We start from the raw sequence: 19,217 nt of genomic DNA, 5'->3' as shown, positions 1-19,217 counted from the left end.
TGCGTTGGATAATCCAGAACGTTGGATAAGTGAATGTTGGATAAGTGAGACTCTACTGTAAGTGGAAAGGGGGTGCATGTGATCCTGAACAAGAGGTACTCCATGTATCTACTAAGCTATGGAAATTCAGAGTGACTTGTTTAAAAAAGAAACTCTAGGCAGCACCAGCTCAGAGGAGGTGTTTTTAGTGCAGTTTACAATTGTTGTATTTATTTATTTATTTCAATGATTTTCACATTTCGAAAATATTTATGAATATTTATAATGATTAAACATTTTCCTTCCTATTACATTTGACAAGAAAAGCAAAAAATAAACATTTTATTTTCTCAGGAAAAAAATCATGTCACTTTACTTGTCGTGGTTTTTTTTTTTGTTATTTGCCCAGACGCAAAACTTGGGAGACACCAAAAACTGGGCTCAGATTGCTGATGCCACAGTGTTTCTGATATAATTTTTAAAAAATCAGCCAGTCTCCAGACAAACACCTGGGCAGAGCACCACAGATCATAAGGTCAACCGGCAATCGATTCAGGGAATCCAAAAGCCCATCACCACCCATCACCACAGCCCAGCTCCCCATTGTCCTATTTAGGAAAAAAACAGGAAATCCCACCAGATAAGGGCCATCTCACCCAGGTAAGCCTATCAGAAATTATTGTCACCATTGTCACAGGCTGACATCTATTTCCTTGTCCAGAAAGCCCCCCATCCCAAAAGACCACCACCATAGCAACGAATTCAGGATTTCTCCAGTAAAACTTTATTAAAGTTCCCGCCATACATAATCCACCAATCATAGCTGCAAAACATGAGCGCAATGATTGTACATCAAACCAATAAGAAAAATAATTGTAACTTTGAGCCAATCAGAACAAAATCCATTGTTTTTGAAAGATCGTGAAATACTGACAGCCATGAAGGGAAGGGTTCTTCTCTCCCTGACATCCTTTCTTGATCAACAAAGCAATAAAATTAACCACTGAGCCTACACTCATCACTTGTCTTGACCACGAAACACTGGAGCGGGCACACCAGGAATAAATCCTGGCATTCCGGACACAGTGTGAATCTACCCTCCTAGAATATGCTCTTCATCCAGCACATACAATTGGTTTGGTTGCTGAATCCACAAAACATACAGGTTATGGGACAGGGAAAAGAAGTGATTTAGTAAGCAAATGGATTTAATAATAATAATAATAATAATAATAATAATAATAATAATAATAATACAGTAATAATAATTTTATTTTTATACCCCGCCCCATCTCCCCAAGGGGACTCAGGGCGGCCTACATGGGGCCAAGCCCAGGCAACAAACAATATAAAACTCAACAGTAAATACAAATCATAAACAGATAAAATCACATATACCAATACACAATAAACATACTTTGATAAAATCCTGGGTTGGCTCGTAAAAGAGGAAGTGGGCCAGAAAAGTGCGAGTAGTTTTGTACGATGCAATTAGGAGAGAGGTACTGTTGTATCATCTTGAACTAGGACAGAAACATCTTGGTTCCTCTCAATACCAAATCCGGAATCCTAAATACCAACCCTACTTATGTCACAACAAATAGAACCTGCCATTATTGCTGAGTGTTCGTGTTTATCAATAAACACCAATCACATTCAGAGCATGTCATGCAAATAAAAAAATATTCAAGTCTAACAAATGAGAAAATACTCCAATGAGATATTTTCTCTGTTTCTGAAGCTCTGGATAGGAGTGTTGGGCGGGAGGATGACAAAAGTTTTGGAAAAGCTGTTTAAAACTGTTCAAGCACTGCTTTTAAAACACATGGGTCAAATCAAAGAAAAAGTCCTTATTTATTTGAGTGCCATTAGTGTATCAATTTACAATTATTAATTTGAAACTTTCAAGCCCTTAGGTTTGCAATAAAAAAAACACATGACACACAAAGATATGGGAATAGTAGTGGGAGCAGATTAAGATTAGCAGAAGTTGGCTGCTGTTGTCTTCCTCAGAGGCCACAGCGGAAGCAGTTAGCATGGTGGCAGGACCTTTCCTCAGTTGCTGGGATTGGAACGACAGAACTGTGCCTACCTACTAAGTGCCAGAATGGGTTTCTCAAAAATAGGCCATGTAAAAAAAGTTTTTGCTAGGTCAGAAGAAAACTGTGGATGTATGAAATCTTGAAGACAAGTTGTTAAAATATGGACTATAGGCTATTATGTGGATTTGTACCCAGACTCATAGACAGCACTGGTATAGATCATGGAAAACTATGGACTGTTCTTAAAGAAATGGGTAAACCACTCATTTACCTGTGCATAACCTGTGTTCAGGATAAGAGGCCTCCATTAGGACACAATATGGAGAAACAGAGTGGTTTCCAATTGTTGAGGGGGGTCAGGTAAGGCTGCATTTCACCATCTTATCAGTTTAGCTTGTATGCTGAAGGTGTCATATACAAAATTGGATTAAATTTGGACAAAGGAAGTATGAAAACTGGAAAAGGAGCTTCAACAATTTAAGATATGCAGATGACACCATACTACTAGCAAAAAATAACAGGATCAGTTTCACGTATTGTAGTCTACTGATGTGGACTGGACAAAGTGTTTGAATTAATCCATGTTTTATCAGCCAAGATGACTACTGTTCATCTTGTCTGATAAAATTTAGCAGATTTTGGGTCTAGACCAGTAAAGACTTCACTATGTCAGAGGAGAGGTGCCTGATCCCTCGGAAGAAGATTGTATTGTACCTTCTTCCGATGAGGATCTCTCTAGATCCAGAGGTAGCAGAGAACTAGTACCACATTGCTAAAATCCCCTTGTGGGATAAAGTGATTAAGATAAATGGCAGGGTAACTTCAAATGTTCTTGAAGTAAACAGGTTATCCAAATCTATTTTAAGGTTGCAGCATTGTACTAATCTTTCAACACTATGATCTATATGACCTTAATGGTGCCCCAAATCCATCGATTCTGATGGTTGTTTAACCTTTCCCCCCATGTTAATCCATTTAAATATTTTATATTCTGTTCTCTTACAATGACAAATATTGAAAGGTTTACAGGTTTTATAAAATATTAAAATAAAGTCACTAAGCCTGAGATTGTATTGCATATGTGAAGTAAAAAATCATATATTTGATAATACAGAAATAAAGAATTTCTACTATAATGCAAATAGCAGCAATGTACTTCATTCAAGGCTGTTGCTCTCCCAACATTTACTCAGAATTAGCCAAATATTGATAAACATTGATGAACAATGTGTAAGCCATTCTGAGAGTCTTTGTGGCTGAAGTGCAAGGCATAAATACTTTCAATAAATAAGTAAATAAAATCAACCAACCACTTGGGAATGCTCTACCTATTCTGTCTTCAAAATTGAAACTGATGATGCTCTTGCTTTCAACTGCATTCAGATTCTTTCAGAATCACACTAAGGTCATTCTATAAAAAGTAATCATCTTGCTCACCACTTTTAATTGGGTACCCAAAATGCAGAGCCCTTCCTGTCAGCATCTGTTCATACTGGTTCCTCAGACCTTCCTGGCAACAGTCCAGCAGTGAGAGGCCCTTGGAAGCAAAGATAGATACAAAGAGGAGGAACTGACAGTGTGACCTTCAGGTGAGAAGTGGGACTGGCTGCACAACTGAAAAAGTTAGACAAGCATACCCATAAATCAACTTACATAGTATCTGTAATAGTTCAGTTAGACTATCTACCTTTCATTATTTTTAAGAGTTCAACATCAATTTTCACACACATACATACTGATGATTTTCTTATTAACACTAGAGAACACTGATGTTCCCAGTTTAACGAGGATACCATGCATGCTCAGGAATTTTTTTTACCCACCAAGATAATATTTGATACTGTGGTACTTTCAGTGGGAAAATAATTAAGTCTGACAGTTTTGTATAGCATCCTTCAACATAGAAATCAATTTTTCAAACAATGAAGACTTACTTAATTTCTTTCTCCTGAAGCAAACATTCTCTTAAGCAAAGTAAGGTATAAATATTACAATAATTTAAAAGAAAATATGTTTTCACACACAGCATAAATACATTTTGCATTTTAATGTTTTAAACTACACATTTTCATGTGTTAAACCCATTAAATGGTCTCCTCTATTGAGACAAATACAATGAATTTGAGGTCTGAACATTTTTCTCATCTCAAATTTTATAATGAACTGACTAATTCCAGTATTGGGACTGACAGAAGACAGTTCAGTCTTTGTCACAGTATTTGGTAAAGTGCACTCTAAATTTGAAATAAAATAGCCAATCCAATTTCTCATGTATGCACCATGACTCACAACCAGTACATTGGCATCCATTCCTTTGTCTGCTCTATCAGATTCAGAATGAAACTCCATCCTGCAGCCATAACTTGTTAATGAAGTAGCAGACCTTCCTTCTATTTCTGTGTCAGTTCCTTCTGTGCTTGGGGAGGACTGTTTTTCCAGACATCTTTCTTGGGAAATAAGTTGGCAAAGGTATTCAAAAAAATCTTTGCAACGAGCATTTACCTAAAGTTAGAGGAAAGGACAAAACAAAGATTTTAAAACTTCTTTCCCTCATAAACTCAAAAATTCCCTTCCAACATTCTTCAAAAATCCTCCTCTTCCAACCCTATATTTTCTTGGAACATTTGAATTAATGTCTTCGTGAAATAAAATTTGTTTGAATTATGCATGCAGTTATTATTCTGGCTTCTTTTTGTTCCTGTCTGCCTCTTCCCCATCTCTTCCATTACCTTTATGAGCTAAAGAGAAATGAAGGATCATTTATTCCTAAGTTATTTTGCAAGTGCTACACACAATGATGATGCAATATGGACAACGAAAGCAGCAGACGGAAAATGCCATTATGAAATATTTGCATGCCTTCTACAAATCAAAATACCATGTGTATATCAATCGATGCCTTCCTGCTTGATAATTTTCATTGGAATATGTTTCAATACAAATCTTTTATAATAAAATCAGTTAGAATCGTACAGTTGGAAGAGACAAAGAAGGCCATACAGCCCAATCCCCCACCTTGTAGGAACATGGGGCGGAGCTTCAACCATGCTCTGAGGCAGCATATTCCATTGACAATTGGCTCTTACCATCAAGACGTTTCTCCTAATGTTTAGCTGGAACCTTTTCCTCTGCAATTTGAATTCATTTCTCCATGTCCTAGTCTACAGAACAGCAAAAAACTAACTTGCCCCCTCCTTAATGTGACATATTTTCATATCTATCATGCCTCCTTTCAGCCTTCTTTTCTCCAAGCTAAACATACCCAGCTCCCTCAGCCACTTCTTGTAGGGCTTTGTTTCCAAATATTAGATAATTTTTGTTGCCCTTCTCTGGGCACATTTTAGCTTTTACTATCTTTCTTGAATTGCAGTGCCCAAAACTGGAAAAAATATTCCAGATGCGATCTCACCGAAGTAGAACAGAGTGGAACTATCACTTCCCTTGATCTCGACATTGTACTCCTAACGATGCAACCTAAAATTGCTATGGCTACTTTAGCTGCCCCATCACACTGCTGGCTCATGTTCAGCATGTAGTCTACTAAGACTCCTAGATCCCTTTTTGACATGGTTTTCAAGTCAAGTGTCTATATAAGAATTAAGCAGATCCCGCATAATAATAGAATCCAAACAAATCTTAATACTCACAAAAATTACAAAGAACAAGAGAAAAAGACAGAAGATATAGTGCAACAGATGGATCAAAAATTATCAGTTTAAAAGGAAGAAAGGACAATAACTACAACAATATTTCTCCCTTAACTCTTTCCTCCTATGTTATTGTCATTCAAGCAACTATTGAATCCGAATACATCTCCTTTTATGAACCACGGCGAAGGCTAAGATCTTCTGGGGAAGCCCTGCTTTTGGTCCTGCCACCGTCGCAGGCGTTTTTGGCAGGGACGAGAGACATAGCCTTCTCAGTGATTGCCCCCCAGCTATGGAAATCCCTCCCTGAGGAGATTAGATCAGCCCTCTCCTTCTTGTCATTCAGAAAGATGGTAAAGACCTGACTATGGGACCAAGCCTTTGGGGCAGTGCAATAAGGCAATAGGAAACCTACTCCACTGACCAGAGCCAATATGGTGTCCTGAGTTAGTTTAAATAGCTGATTTTAAAGTAGATATAACTGATTTTATTGTTTGCGTGTATTTAGAATTATTTTATGTCCCGGTTTGGAATGCTTGCCGTATATATGCTGTGCTCCGCCCTGAGTCCCTTTTGTGGTGAAAAGGGCGATATATAAAAGTTTTAAATAATAAATATATATTGTGGTATATCCTTCACTCTACAGCACTCCAACTCATTTTATCAGCCTCACAGTTGCCTTCAAAGAGACAATTATAATTGTAAGACTGTATAAGTGTAACAACATCGCCCTGGCATTGAAAGCCTTGTGGGCCACATAAAAACGACGTGAGACGGATTTGGCCCATGGGCCTTGCATTTGGCACTTGTGCTCTACAGCACCAGTCCAGTTCAACTAATCAATGCCAGAGGCTTCATCAACAAATACAAAAAAACATGCTATAGTTAGCAGATAAATTACAAGCTCTCATGTAACATAAAATACATGTTGTTTATGCAGTCAAATATGAAAGGACAACAAATGAGTAGGAAAACAAATACTAACCTCATCTAGTGTTTCTCCTCCAGGAGGGGTGTAAGATGGGCATTGCTCCCCAGCACCTTTTGCCATAGCCTTGAGATTACTTAAAGGTTTTCCTTCTGCCACTCCATATTTCTGTTAAAAGTAGAAGTAGAATGGCTGACACTGATGTAGAATCATAGAATCCTAAAGTTGGAAGGGCCATTCAGTCCAATTCCCTGCCAAGCAGGAACACAACCAAAGCAGCCCCAACATATGATCCAGCCTCTATTTAAAAACCTCTAGAGAAGGAGACTCTTAGTTTGAAACTAAAATTATTGTCAATTCTGCTTTACAATGTTAAGCTGTTATTATTTATTTATTTGATTTATATTCCACCTTCCTTCTTATGCAGGACCCAAGTTACTCTGAAGATGCCAGCCACAGACGGAGGCAAAACATCAAGAGAAAATGCTTCTAGTACATGGCCATACAGCCCAGGAACAACACAACACCCCATTTAGATATCATTTTCCTGCAAAAGCACAGTATTTTAAAATGCTAACACAATAAAGAATAGAGTTCCTTTGTGGCCAGGTCTTTCTTAACAGCATAGAAATCCCACTTAGCCCCAGGGAAACCGGGGGAAAGGGTGCTTCAACAGTTCTCTCAGTCAATCTTGGTCCTTATAGGAAATGATGGCACAAGCACCAGTTTTCAGGAGGGCACAAGACTTCGTTTATTGGCTTTCACAATTTTGTTAAAATAAAGGTGGCTATGAAAATTATTTTTGTAACTTACACGTTCCCGAAGTCTTGCATCGTAGTTTACAGATATGTCTTTGCAGAACTGACTCTTTGCAAGAATTGAGTCTGTGGTCTGAAATATTAAGTGCAAAAATCCATGTTTTTAAATGCCCCATATATTACAAAACACAATTGATTCTGCAAAATATTTTTTAACTGTAAAGTTAACTGTAAATCTTTAATTATCTGGATTTTCTTTGTGTAGTTGTTGGGGCACAGGAAAAAAAAATCAACAACTTATTTTTTTAAATGTTGTTTCCCTCTCCTTCTGTTCTATAATTAATAGTTATTAAATTGATAAATATAACTTCCAAAGAAAAGCAGGGGAGGGGGGTTGTAGCTACTCATTTCTCTAACAGCATTTTTCAGTTCGATTAACTTTTTGGGGCAACAGAGATACAACAACAGGGTTTGAATAAATGAATACCTGTGGAAGAATGGTGAAAAAATATTGGACTACTGCCGATTTCTGAGCCTGAATACATTGCACAAGATTTCCCTATCCTAAAATGATACATTTTAATATATTGGGTTTATGGTTCCCGTCCCCTTGATCTGGTCATGTAAGTGTGATTTATCGTTATAATTGTACTATTTTACCTTGTTTAATAATGTGTGTTATGTCGTTATGTAATGTTGTGTTGCTTTTATGACTGTAAACCGCCCTGAGTCCCATCCGGGAGATAGGGCGGTATATAAATAAAGATTATTATTATTATTATTATTATTATTATTATTATTATTAACCTTAAAGTTAACCAGAATGAGACCAAGAGCCTAGCTACACAGACACACAAATATGGAGCTGAGTCGGAATACTGCTGTTTCAGACTAGACCTGAATCTTAGAGGTCTTTACATGCTTTGATTCACAACTGCAGTGGGAGTGGAGTCCTGGCCATTCAGTGGGGCCAAATCTTTTTATTGTTTGGTGCCAGGAAAGCGATCGTGGAGTGTCAGAGAGTTCCTGGCTAGCACTGGCTACCTTTGCTAATGCACAGCTACATGACCTGTGGAAAGGAGACTGAATGAACTACCGTGTTTCCCCGAAAATAAGACAGTGTCTTATATTAATTTTTGCTCCCAAAGAAGTGTTAGGTCTTATTTTCAGGGGATGTCTTATTTTTCCATGAAGAAGAATTCACATTTTTTGTTGAACAAAAAAATGAACATTTATTATATACAGTACAGTAGTTGTCATCACAAACCATCATAACCAGACAAACTGTGAATCCTATCAAGAATTTCTTATTACTACCATTATTTCCATGTACAACTGGTATGTACATTTAGCAATCCTGCATGCTCTGGTGTTCTGTTTGGCAGGCACTGGGCATGCTTCCAAACAAAAACTTTGCTAGGTCTCACTTTCGGGGGAGGCCTTATATTTAGCAATTCAGCAAAACTTCTACTAGGTCTTATTTTTCGGGGATGTCTTATTTTCGGGGATGTCTTATTTTCGGGGAAACAGGGTAGTTTTACCCCATGTAACAGGCCAAATGTTCCTGAATGTCATGTGGACATCCAGGCCTGACTCGGATTTTATGGCCTGTGGAGATGGCCTCAGAGTAACGATAGACCTATTTTATTACTGAATAATTATTATAAAATCTTTGCCATGATTTTAACAAAAAGAATTCAAGTGATTCTGAGTTTATCCACTTTGCTTAGAAATATTACTTTGGGCATTTCTTAAACAGTATCTATCTATCTATCTATCTATCTATCTATCTATCTATCTATCTAAAAGTCAAAGGATGAATACATTTATGTTTATTGGTTGGTTTGTACCATGAAAGCTCCTACATGGTTTGATGGATCTGGACCACACTTGGCACATATTCTCTTCATTATCCAACTTTTTTAAAAATGAGGGGATTGAGCTTAAAATTTTGAGGGGTTTGAACATTTTGGGCTCAGAGCTAAGGGAAAGAAAATAAACAATGTGGATTGAGTTGTTAGGTGATATGTGTATAAGGGGAAGGGAGGAAGGAAGGAAAGAGAAAAAGGAAGGAAGAAAAGAAAGGAAGGAAGGGAAAGGAATGAGTGGACGGAAGGAAAGAAAGAGAAGGGAAGAGAAAGGAAGGGAAGAAAGAAAAAGAATGGAAGAAAAAGGAAAGAAAGAAGAGAGGGAAGATATATAATAATAATAATAATAATAAAACTTTATTTATACCCCGCCACCATCTCCCCAATGGGGACTCGGGGCGGCTTACATGGGGCCACGCCCAAAACAATACAATGTAAACAGCATATAAAAGAACAGCACACCACAATACAGTAAACAATACAGTAAATAATATCCATTACAAAATAAAACAAGGAGACAATAAAAACAAGGGCAGACCACATGAACATTCAGTTAAAACTCGGGGTGAGAAAGACATAAAAATAAAAACCACAGCGAACAGGGTCATAAGGGAGTGGGGTATTCTGGAGGTTAGATATTAGGGGGAGCAACGGAAAAGAAATATAAAATGGTTAGTTTCCAAAAGCGCAGCGAAAGAGCCATGTTTTCAAGTCTTTCTTGAAGGCTGCTAGTGTGGGGGCTTGCTTAATCTCCGCGGGCAGAGAATTCCACAATCGGGGGGCCACAGCAGAAAAGGCCCTCTCCCTTGTTCCCACAAGGCGGGTCTGGGATATCGGGAGTGGGGACAGGAGAGCTTCCCCTGATGAGCGAAGGGATCGTGTAGGCTTGTGGTAGATATATGCAGAAAAACAAGGGAAGGAAGGAAGTGAAAAGTTGTATGAGGTAAATGGAGAAGGGAAGAAAATAAAGCAGCATATATAGGTATATATGTTAGTCTTTTATAAAGAAGGAATAGAAGATAACACTTGCAGGTTTTGAATATTGAAGTGTTTTTGTATGAATGTTTAGATGTTTAGAAGTTTAGAAGTTAGATAGTAATGAGGAAGTGAATGATACATTTACATTTCTGTCAGTGATTTGGAGAATAGGATTTTAAACTTTTTTGGGGTCATGATAATGGGGTAAATTTGCTTTTGCTTTGTTGTTTTTGGCAGTTTGTTTTGTTGTTATTTGTCTTGTTTCTATGTATTAAATATAATAAAATAGATTTATCAGATTCTTGATAAGACATTGATGCTCTTCTGCATTCTGGAGGACTGAAAATGTATTTTAGATGTTTTTAATATGAAATCCACTAAAGCATGGTGCAATTTTCTGAATCAGCACCCCAAATAACCAAACTGAACTCAAAGTTGACCAAAAATAGATTCGTAACCCTTTTGGTACTAACGTTGGAGAATGGTCCCTGGTAAAAAAAAGGTTGGGAACCACTGTACTAAAGGTACCAGGTCTGATCTGATCTTGGATGCTAAGTAAGTAGGATAAGCCCTGATTAATACTTTAATTCCAGGCGCTGTGGACTGTATTTCAGAAGAAGATATTTTCAAAACTGCCTCTGAGATTTCCTTGTATAAAAAAATACTTTGTCATGGCTTTCATTTGGTTTGAGGGGTACGTGCATCTTGGGAATCAACCCCTACTTGTTGGTCACACGGTCAGGCTGTTCTGACTTGAGAGGTGCTCACAACAGACAGGAGATTGTAAAGAGCTCCATGGCTGGCTAGGAGCAGTGGCACAAACACAATCCATCCTCTTTTTCTGCACTCAACACAGGAAAAGGGTGATGGTGCCAGTGTCCACCCTGGACAGTGGATCAGTCCAAATTGGACCCGATTCCACTTTCCAGATTGCCATGAAGCCCCAGAATATTCAGGTGTTTCCAGTCAGGTGTCTCCTGATTTTGCCACAACAAAAAACCCAAACCCTACAATACTCACTGGATGTCACTGTGCGTTGTGGGGACAGCCAGCTGTCCATTTGGGGTGAGTCTGAGGTTTTTTTTTTTAACCAGTGTAGAAAAAGAGTTCCACAGCCCGGAAGAAGCCATCAAGAAGGCCCTTTTATATGTCTTTACCAAATGTGCTGGTAGAAAGAAATAACACCCTCACTCAGGATCTCAACATTTGGGCAGGCTCAGAAAGAAAATACAGTCTTCTGGAAGATTTGCAAAATGTTGTGCAAATTTCTCATAGCAGGCAGAGTAGTCTGCATTCCCTTCTGGTTTGGCAGAGTATAAAACACCTTGACCACTCGAGACAACTCAAATAGTGGCTTAGGTGCAGTCATTGCCAATTAGGTTAAAGTTCCATGGTCTTCCCTGCTTATCTCCAGGTGGGAATAGGCATTACTACAAAATCAGTGATGCTAGACCTCAAAACAGACACCCTCTCCAAGAAGTATCATTTTATAGTGATGCCTATTCCCACCACTCATCAACACTGCTGATATTTCTTCCTATGAGATATTATTTAAGAATCAAGAAATCCTACAGTTCCTTAGTTCAAGCTGCCATGTTTTGTTTCCTTGAAGAAGTCAGCAATGCAGCTAATTGTCTGCATCAGAGGAAAAGGAACAAGAAGAATCAGAGACGGAAGAGACCAAAAGGGCCATCTAGTCCAACTGCCTGCCATGCAAGAACACCCAACCCAAGCACTCTTGATAGATGGCCATCCAGCCTCTGCTTCAAAACTCCAGAAAAGAAGACTCCACCACACTGTGGCAACATATTCCACTATCAAGCAGTTCTTCCTGCAGTGTGAATCTATTGCTCTCTGTTCTAGTCTCTAGAGCAGGGGTCCCCAAACTTTTTAAACAGGGGGCCAGTTCACTGTCCCTCAGATCGTTGGAGGGTTGGACTATAGTTAAAAAAAACAACTATAAACAACTTCCTATGCATATTACACATATCTTATTTCGAAGTAAAACAAAAAAACAAAACAGGAACAAATATAGCCTCACTGTTAATAATACTAATACTAATAATAATAATGACAACAACAACAACAACAACAACAACAACAACAACAATAATAATAATAATAGAGGGTTGGGAGAGACCTCTTGGGCCATCTAGTCCAATCCTCTTCAGCTTTTGGGTACCAAAACGTAATCAAAGAACCCCTGACAGATAACCACCCAATAATAATAATAACAACAATAATAATTAAAATAATTAAAATACCATAATAAGCCGATTAGCAATATGCTCCCGGATTTATCCCAAGGCTCGAGCCCTTAGTGGAGGGAAAGACTCTTTCCCTCCGCTAAGGGCTCGAGCCTTGGGAGAAATCCGGAGCATATTGCCAAACAGTGTATTGCTAAACCCCGAGCATGAAAACACCCCTTAATAATAATTAAAATATCTTTTTTAAGTGACGGTAAAGGTGGAAAGGCAAGGCTCCTCCAAGACTTATGCAGGGAGAGGTAGAAGCCAGGAGAGGCTCAAAGGCTCGTATAGCAGAAAAGTGGCGGGAAAGGCAAGGCTCCAAGCCTTGTGCAGGGAGAGGGAGAAACCAGGAGAGGCTCAAAGGCTCCTGCAGCAGAAAAGTGGTGGGAAAGGCAGAAAGGCAAGGCTCCAAGTTTTGTGCAGGGAGCGGGACAAGGCAGGAAAGGTGGTAAAGCTGTGGGGACCAGATAAATGTCTCCAATGGGCCGCATGTGGCCCGCGGGCCATAGTTTGGGGACCTCTGCTTTAGAGCAGTAAAAAACATGTCTGCCTTCTCCTCAATGTGACATCCTTTCAAATATTTAAACATGGCTATCATGTCCCCTATCAGCCCTCTTTTTTAAAGCTAAACATACCCAGCTCACTCAGCCCCCTTTCCTAGGGCCTTGGCTTTCAAACCTTTAACCATTTTGGTCACTCTTTTCTGGACACATTCCACCTTGCCAATGTCTGACCAAAGCAGGAGAGTAGGATTATTACTTCCCACAATCTAGACACTATAAACCAATTACTGCAGCCTAGAATCACACTGACCTTTTCAACATCACACTATTAACTCATGTTCCACATGTAGTTTATTAAGACTCCACGATTATGGTCAAAGGTAGTGTTTTCAACCCAGGTGTTTCCAATCCTATATCTGTGCATTTTTATTGCCTAAGTGTAGTATCGTACATTTCTCCCTGCTGAAATCAATTTTATTAGTTTTGGCCCTGCTCTTTAATCCATTGTAATTTTGATCCTAATCTATGAAATATTAACTAGAATCTCTTTTCCTATACAGACAGTCCCTGCAGCACCACAAATATGAATTATAAAAACCAATCCCCAAAATGTACATTACATAGTTTTAACTGACATTATATAAAACACTCACCTGCTTTGCCCGAAGCAAGTCACTAGAGAAGACATGGGTGAATCTAGTATTACTGAGATATATGCCAGCAGCACTGGCTTGGCTGAAGCCAGTCTCAGAAAGGGGCTCATTTACACCTTGCCCTGCAAAAAAATTTACGATCACATTATTATGCATGAGTATATTAGTAGTAGCTACTAATAAAGATATAAAGGTCAGATCACTCCATTAAAATTGCAAAGGCCCTATTTATGTGTAATAGCTGTAAAAGACTTGAGCCTCATTTCAGGAGTAACTAATTTGCTATCTTTCTTGTTGGTACCCTTACCTTTCCCTTCCTACTTCTTCTCATCACCCATCTTGCCTCAAAGCTGACTTCAAACATCTCAAGATAAGCACTTATCTATGTTTTGCATATTCTGCAAAATACCATGTACACTGAAAATGGGCCAAAGTTGTTAGATATAGCAACCTTCTCAAACCTCCTCTATCCAATGTTTTGCCTGTTTATAATGTGTCGTTTATTCCCTAAAGTGTATGTTTTCTTTTGTTTGCAGTTTTCTTAGCTCTATGTACTTCAGGCAGTGGGAGGGGCTGAGGACCATGTGACTGGTTGTGACTATTTAGAATGCACTTCAAAGGGATGATAGTTAGAAATGACAGTTGAGACGAGTCTGTTTGAGTACAGAAGTCAGTGTTAGAAGTTAGATAAGTCAGTTGAGGACTGAGTTCCTTGGAAGTAGACTGTTATAAAAGAGCAATATACAGAGCAATATAGCTTTAAAGAGATTGTTAAAGTCTGTAAGTTAAAAGATTAAACTGAAACCCTTTAAAGCTTAACCTGACAAGAAATGTACCTGTACATTTAAATACAGTAGAGTCTCACTTATCCAACACTCGCTTATCCAACGTTCTGGATTATCCAACGCATTTTTGTAGTCAATGATTTCAATACAGCATGATAATTTGGTGCTAAATTCGTAAATACAGTAATTACTACATAGCATTACTGTGTATTGAACTACTTTTTCTGTCAAACTTGTTGTATAACATGATGTTTTGGTGCTTAATTTGTAAAATCATAACCTAATTTGATGTTTAATAGGCTTTTCCTTAATCACTCCTTATTATCCAACATATTCGCTTATCCAACGTTCTGCCGGCCCGTTTATGTTGGATAAATGAGACTCTACTGTACATGAAGTTGTGAGTAATACAGGCATGTTATTTTACAGAAGTCTACTTGAATCTTTGTCTGTTGAGAGCATCAAATAGAAACAAGATATTCACATGCCCAGTGATCTTCCATTACCCAATAAACTAAAGGAACATTCCTGAAACTCTGCGACCCAATTCGTTATGATCCTAGCGGGTCATAATCTCCAATAGGTTATGATCCTAACAGGTCATAATCCAGTAGTACAATAAAAGTACATTCAGAAGCTGTCAGATTGAAACTCTCTTTGCCCTTCAACACTGGCTACAGCTACTGGAACTGCAATCTAAAAGGAACCCAACGCCTATAGTTAACCATTTGTCATGTACATAGAAAAATAAACAGAATACATAGGAATAATCTGTGCATCTCTGGCAACTCTAGCTCAGAATATAGTACAGTAGAGTCTCTGTACTCGCTTATCCAACGTTCTGGATTATCCAACGCATTTTTGTAGTCAATGTTTTCAATACATCATGATATTTTGGTGCTAAATTCGTAAATACAGTAATTGCTACATAGCAGTACTATGTATTGAACTACTTTTTCTGTCAAACTTGTTGTATAACATGATGTTTTGGTGCTTAATTTGTAAAATCATAACCTAATTTGATGTTTAATGGGCTTTTCTTTAATCCCTCATTATCCAACATATTCGTTTATCCAACGTTCTGCTGGCCCGTTTATGTTGGATAAGTGAGACTCTACTGTACTTATTTTGAAGGCCTGTTCTGTTCTGCCTGGATTCCTTAACACCTGTTTCACCTGTGCATCTTCTTTTACTGTATTCAAGAGATGTCACACACTCAGTGACTGTTCTAGTTGAAAATCCCTTTGTTTGAGCAAACAGCCATTCTGAAGTTATGATGTAAAAGCTTCACTTGAGCAATACCCAGGTACAGAATGTGTAGTCTAGGGAAATCATTGCCAACGACAATAGAGTTCTGGTTATTCAACATAAAAGGGCAGGCTGAATGTCGAATAACCGGAACTGACGGATAATAGGGAGGCCCTATTATCCCTCCCGGCAAGCTGGTTTAGGGAAGCGCCCCGTGCGCGTTGCTCCCTAGCGACGCGCATGGGGTGCTTCCATAGTGGCAAGTACTTGCCGGAGGGACGGGGCTCGTCCCTGAGCTGAGCACTCGGCTTAGGGAAGCGCCCCGTGTGTGTTGCTGCCTAGCAATGTGCATGGGGTGCCTCCCAAGGGGGCGAGTGCTCGCCGGAGGGACAAGGCTTGTCCCAATGGCAAGCACTCAGTTTAGGGGAGCCCCGTGCGCGTTGCTGCTAAGCAACATGCACGGGGTGCCTCCAAAGGGACTGGAACGTTGGATAATACGGTAGGTCGGATAAACGGAAGTCGGTTAACTGGAACTCTACGGTAGATGTGACTGTCTACACTCAGAGAAAAAGAAGGTACAGTAGAGTCTCACTTATCCAACATAAATGGGCCGGCAGAACGTTGGATAAGCAAATATGTTGGATAATAAGGAGGGATTAAGGAGAAGCCTATTAAACATCAAATTAGGTTATGATTTTACAAGTTAAGCACCAAAACATCATGTTATACAACAAATTTGACAGAAAAAGTAGTTCAATACAAAATAATGCTATGTAGTAATTACTGTATTTACGAATTTAGCACTAAAATATCACGATTTATTGAAAACATCGACTACAAAAATGCATTGGATAATCCAGAACGTTGGATAAGCAAGTGTTGGATAAGTGAGACTCTACTGTAGTATGTGAATTAGGCTGAGGCAAGAACTGGGCCCTATATAAGCGATACACTAGCATAACAGCCTGTTATGTTAACAGTTGCACTTTCTCCATAGATATGCAGAAGCAATTGTGAGAGATGAAGGCTGCTTTTTCCCTGTTGACTATTTCTTCCATGCTAGCATCTTAAACAATTTGACAAAATCAGGCCAACAATATTTCCACGTTAAATTAACCCTGGGATGATATACACCTAAACGTGGCTGCAACTTAATACTATTCTTAAGAGTTTTAACATAAGACACAAACCTTGCAATATCTTCTCTTTGTTATACCTTGTTTCCCCACTGAAAGAAACAGAACACAATGTCACAAGTATGTACAAGTATGTATAAAAAAGCTTCAGAGGAAAACCTTTACTTATTAAGAACAGCATATGACAGCCCAGCAATGCAGTCCTGTACTATGTAGTCTCCTGGCATGTTATGGCTGGGGGAAAGAAGTGAGGGAGACTGAGAGATTGATAAGCAGCACTGTACCTAAATAGTTCGGGTCCTGTTTATCTTTGCAATTGTATCTTCCCTCTAAGATCCACCTTGCCTCCAACAGACAACGGTTCTTTCGCCCACCCTGGACATTCCACAGATAGATAAAGTCCACTTGCCTAGCTTCCAACAGACCTCACAACCTCAGAAGATGCCTGCCATAAATGTGGCAGAAACGTCAGGAGAGAATGCTTCTGGAACACTGCCATACTGCCCGGAAAACTCAGGGCAACCCAGTGATTCCGGCCACAAAAGCCTTCTACAACACATATTTATTTATTTGCTACATTATTTGCCGCCCTTCTCACCCCGAAAGGGGACTCAGAGCGGCTTACAAATTAAATTTACATACAATATTATATTAGCATAGTACAATACTGGTAATAAATTGTACTGTATCAATATATTATAATATTATTAGTAATATTACATGTGAAATATAATATATAATTAATATTGTTATATTGTATTATTAGTATTATATCGTATTACAATATAATATTATGAATATTATATGTATATAGAATATGTTATAATTATATATTATTGTAAATAATATTGTGTGTGTGTGTGTATCTGTATGTATGTGTATATATATATATATATATATATATATATATATATATATATATATAGTAAAGTCTCGCTTATCCAAGCCTCTGGATAATCCAAGCCATATATATATCGTGATATTTTGGTGCTAAATTCATAAATACAGTAATTACAACATAGCATTACTGCGTATTGAACTACTTTTTCTGTCAAATTTGTTGTATAACATGAAGTTTTGGTGCTTAATTTGTAAAATCATAAACTAATTTGATGTTTAATAGGCTTTTCCTTAATCCCTCATTATCCAAGATATTCGCTTATCCATGCTTCTGCTGGCCCGTTTAGCTTGGATAAGTGAAACTCTACTGTATATATATATATAAACACCTACACATATATGTGTGTGTGTGTGTGTGTGTATATACACACATACATAAAACTAGCTGTGCCCGGCCACGTGGTGCTGTGGCGAATTATGGTGGTATGGGAAATAAAGTATTGAGGAATTGGTGGTAGTTAAGGTAAAGGGTAAAGTTTTTCCCCTGACATTAAGTCCATTATAAATGGGTTATATAGCTGTTTGGAAGGGCCTTGAGTCTACACTGCCATATAATCCAGTTAAAATCAGATAATCTATATTTTATAGGCAGTGTGGAAGAGGCCTAAGTGAGGCCTAACTCTGCCTGTCCCCTGGGCTGAGTGGGTTGCTAGGAGACCAAGTGGGCGGAGCTTAGCGTTCTAACTGGCAGCAATTGGATAAAAACAATTATTCCTCTCCCTCTAATTAGGACTTTATTTTTCTTTTCTTTTTGTTGTATGAACGTAGAGGCATGGATGAGGGGTTGTGCTGCCAAGTTTAGGGTTTCTGGGATGTGTAGTTTTGTTGTTTTGTCCTAGGTCGAAATTTCATTACCCTTTTATATATATAGACTAGCATAGCATGTTATTGCGGGGAGGGGCCTCCAGCTGAGGCTGTACATACAAACCCCGGCTTTCTGCAGGAAGCAGCCACAGGATTTAGAGTGGACGCCAATTCTGTAAAGAATGCGATTTTCCTGCTTTTTGGCAGGGGGTTGGCCTGGATGGCCCACGAGGTCTCTTCCAACTGTATGATTCAATGTGCCGTGCGATAATGGTTAGCGTGTGCAAAGGACGCCCCAAGGGCAGCCCAAGGAGTGGATCCTGTTCCCCCGCGCAAGGTGCAAAGCCTCCTTTCCCGCAGCCGTTTAGAAAGGCCGGATTTCCGCTTTGGCCAGCACAGAAACCACAGGAATGGGTCCCGGCATTATCGCTTTCGGATGGGAAGCCAGGGAGGCAAAGGTGGCGGGAAGCAGGCATACTCACTGTCGCACGACCGTTAACCCGAAGACGACCATGGCCAGGCCTTGCTCGCATCCCGGCATCAAGGAACCGCTCCGGAACCCCGCCCCTCTGCGTCTGCCCCGCCCCCTTCCTTCCTTTCGCCTCGCGGGCGTCGCGCGCTGCGGGTCGTTCTCAGAGGCAGCCAGTGGTGACGTCACCCCCTGAAGGAAACCCTGTGGTTGCCATCAGGGGGAAGATGACGTGGACGTTCCCTCACACTCGCGCGCAACATACAAACG

At 39.2% G+C, this 19,217-nt stretch overlaps 1 protein-coding gene across 1 annotated transcript; it reads right to left on the bottom strand.

The window, feature by feature from the left end:
- Positions 1-740: 740 nt before the first annotated feature.
- tigar (TP53 induced glycolysis regulatory phosphatase) lies at positions 741-19,215 on the bottom strand. Its single transcript, XM_003221384.3, has 6 exons — positions 18,961-19,215; positions 16,829-16,866; positions 13,606-13,727; positions 7,410-7,487; positions 6,654-6,764; positions 741-4,523 (listed from the first exon to the last, which is right to left on the bottom strand). The coding sequence occupies exons 1-6, from the start codon at positions 19,017-19,019 to the stop codon at positions 4,080-4,082; spliced, it is 852 nt and encodes a 283-aa protein (XP_003221432.2). The 5' UTR covers positions 19,020-19,215; the 3' UTR covers positions 741-4,079.
- Between the last annotated feature and the right edge of the window lie 2 nt (positions 19,216-19,217).

Source organism: Anolis carolinensis, chromosome 5, assembly GCF_035594765.1.
Source record: "Anolis carolinensis isolate JA03-04 chromosome 5, rAnoCar3.1.pri, whole genome shotgun sequence".
Lineage (NCBI taxonomy): Eukaryota > Metazoa > Chordata > Lepidosauria > Squamata > Dactyloidae > Anolis > Anolis carolinensis.
This window is presented reverse-complemented; position numbering and strand designations above follow the sequence as displayed.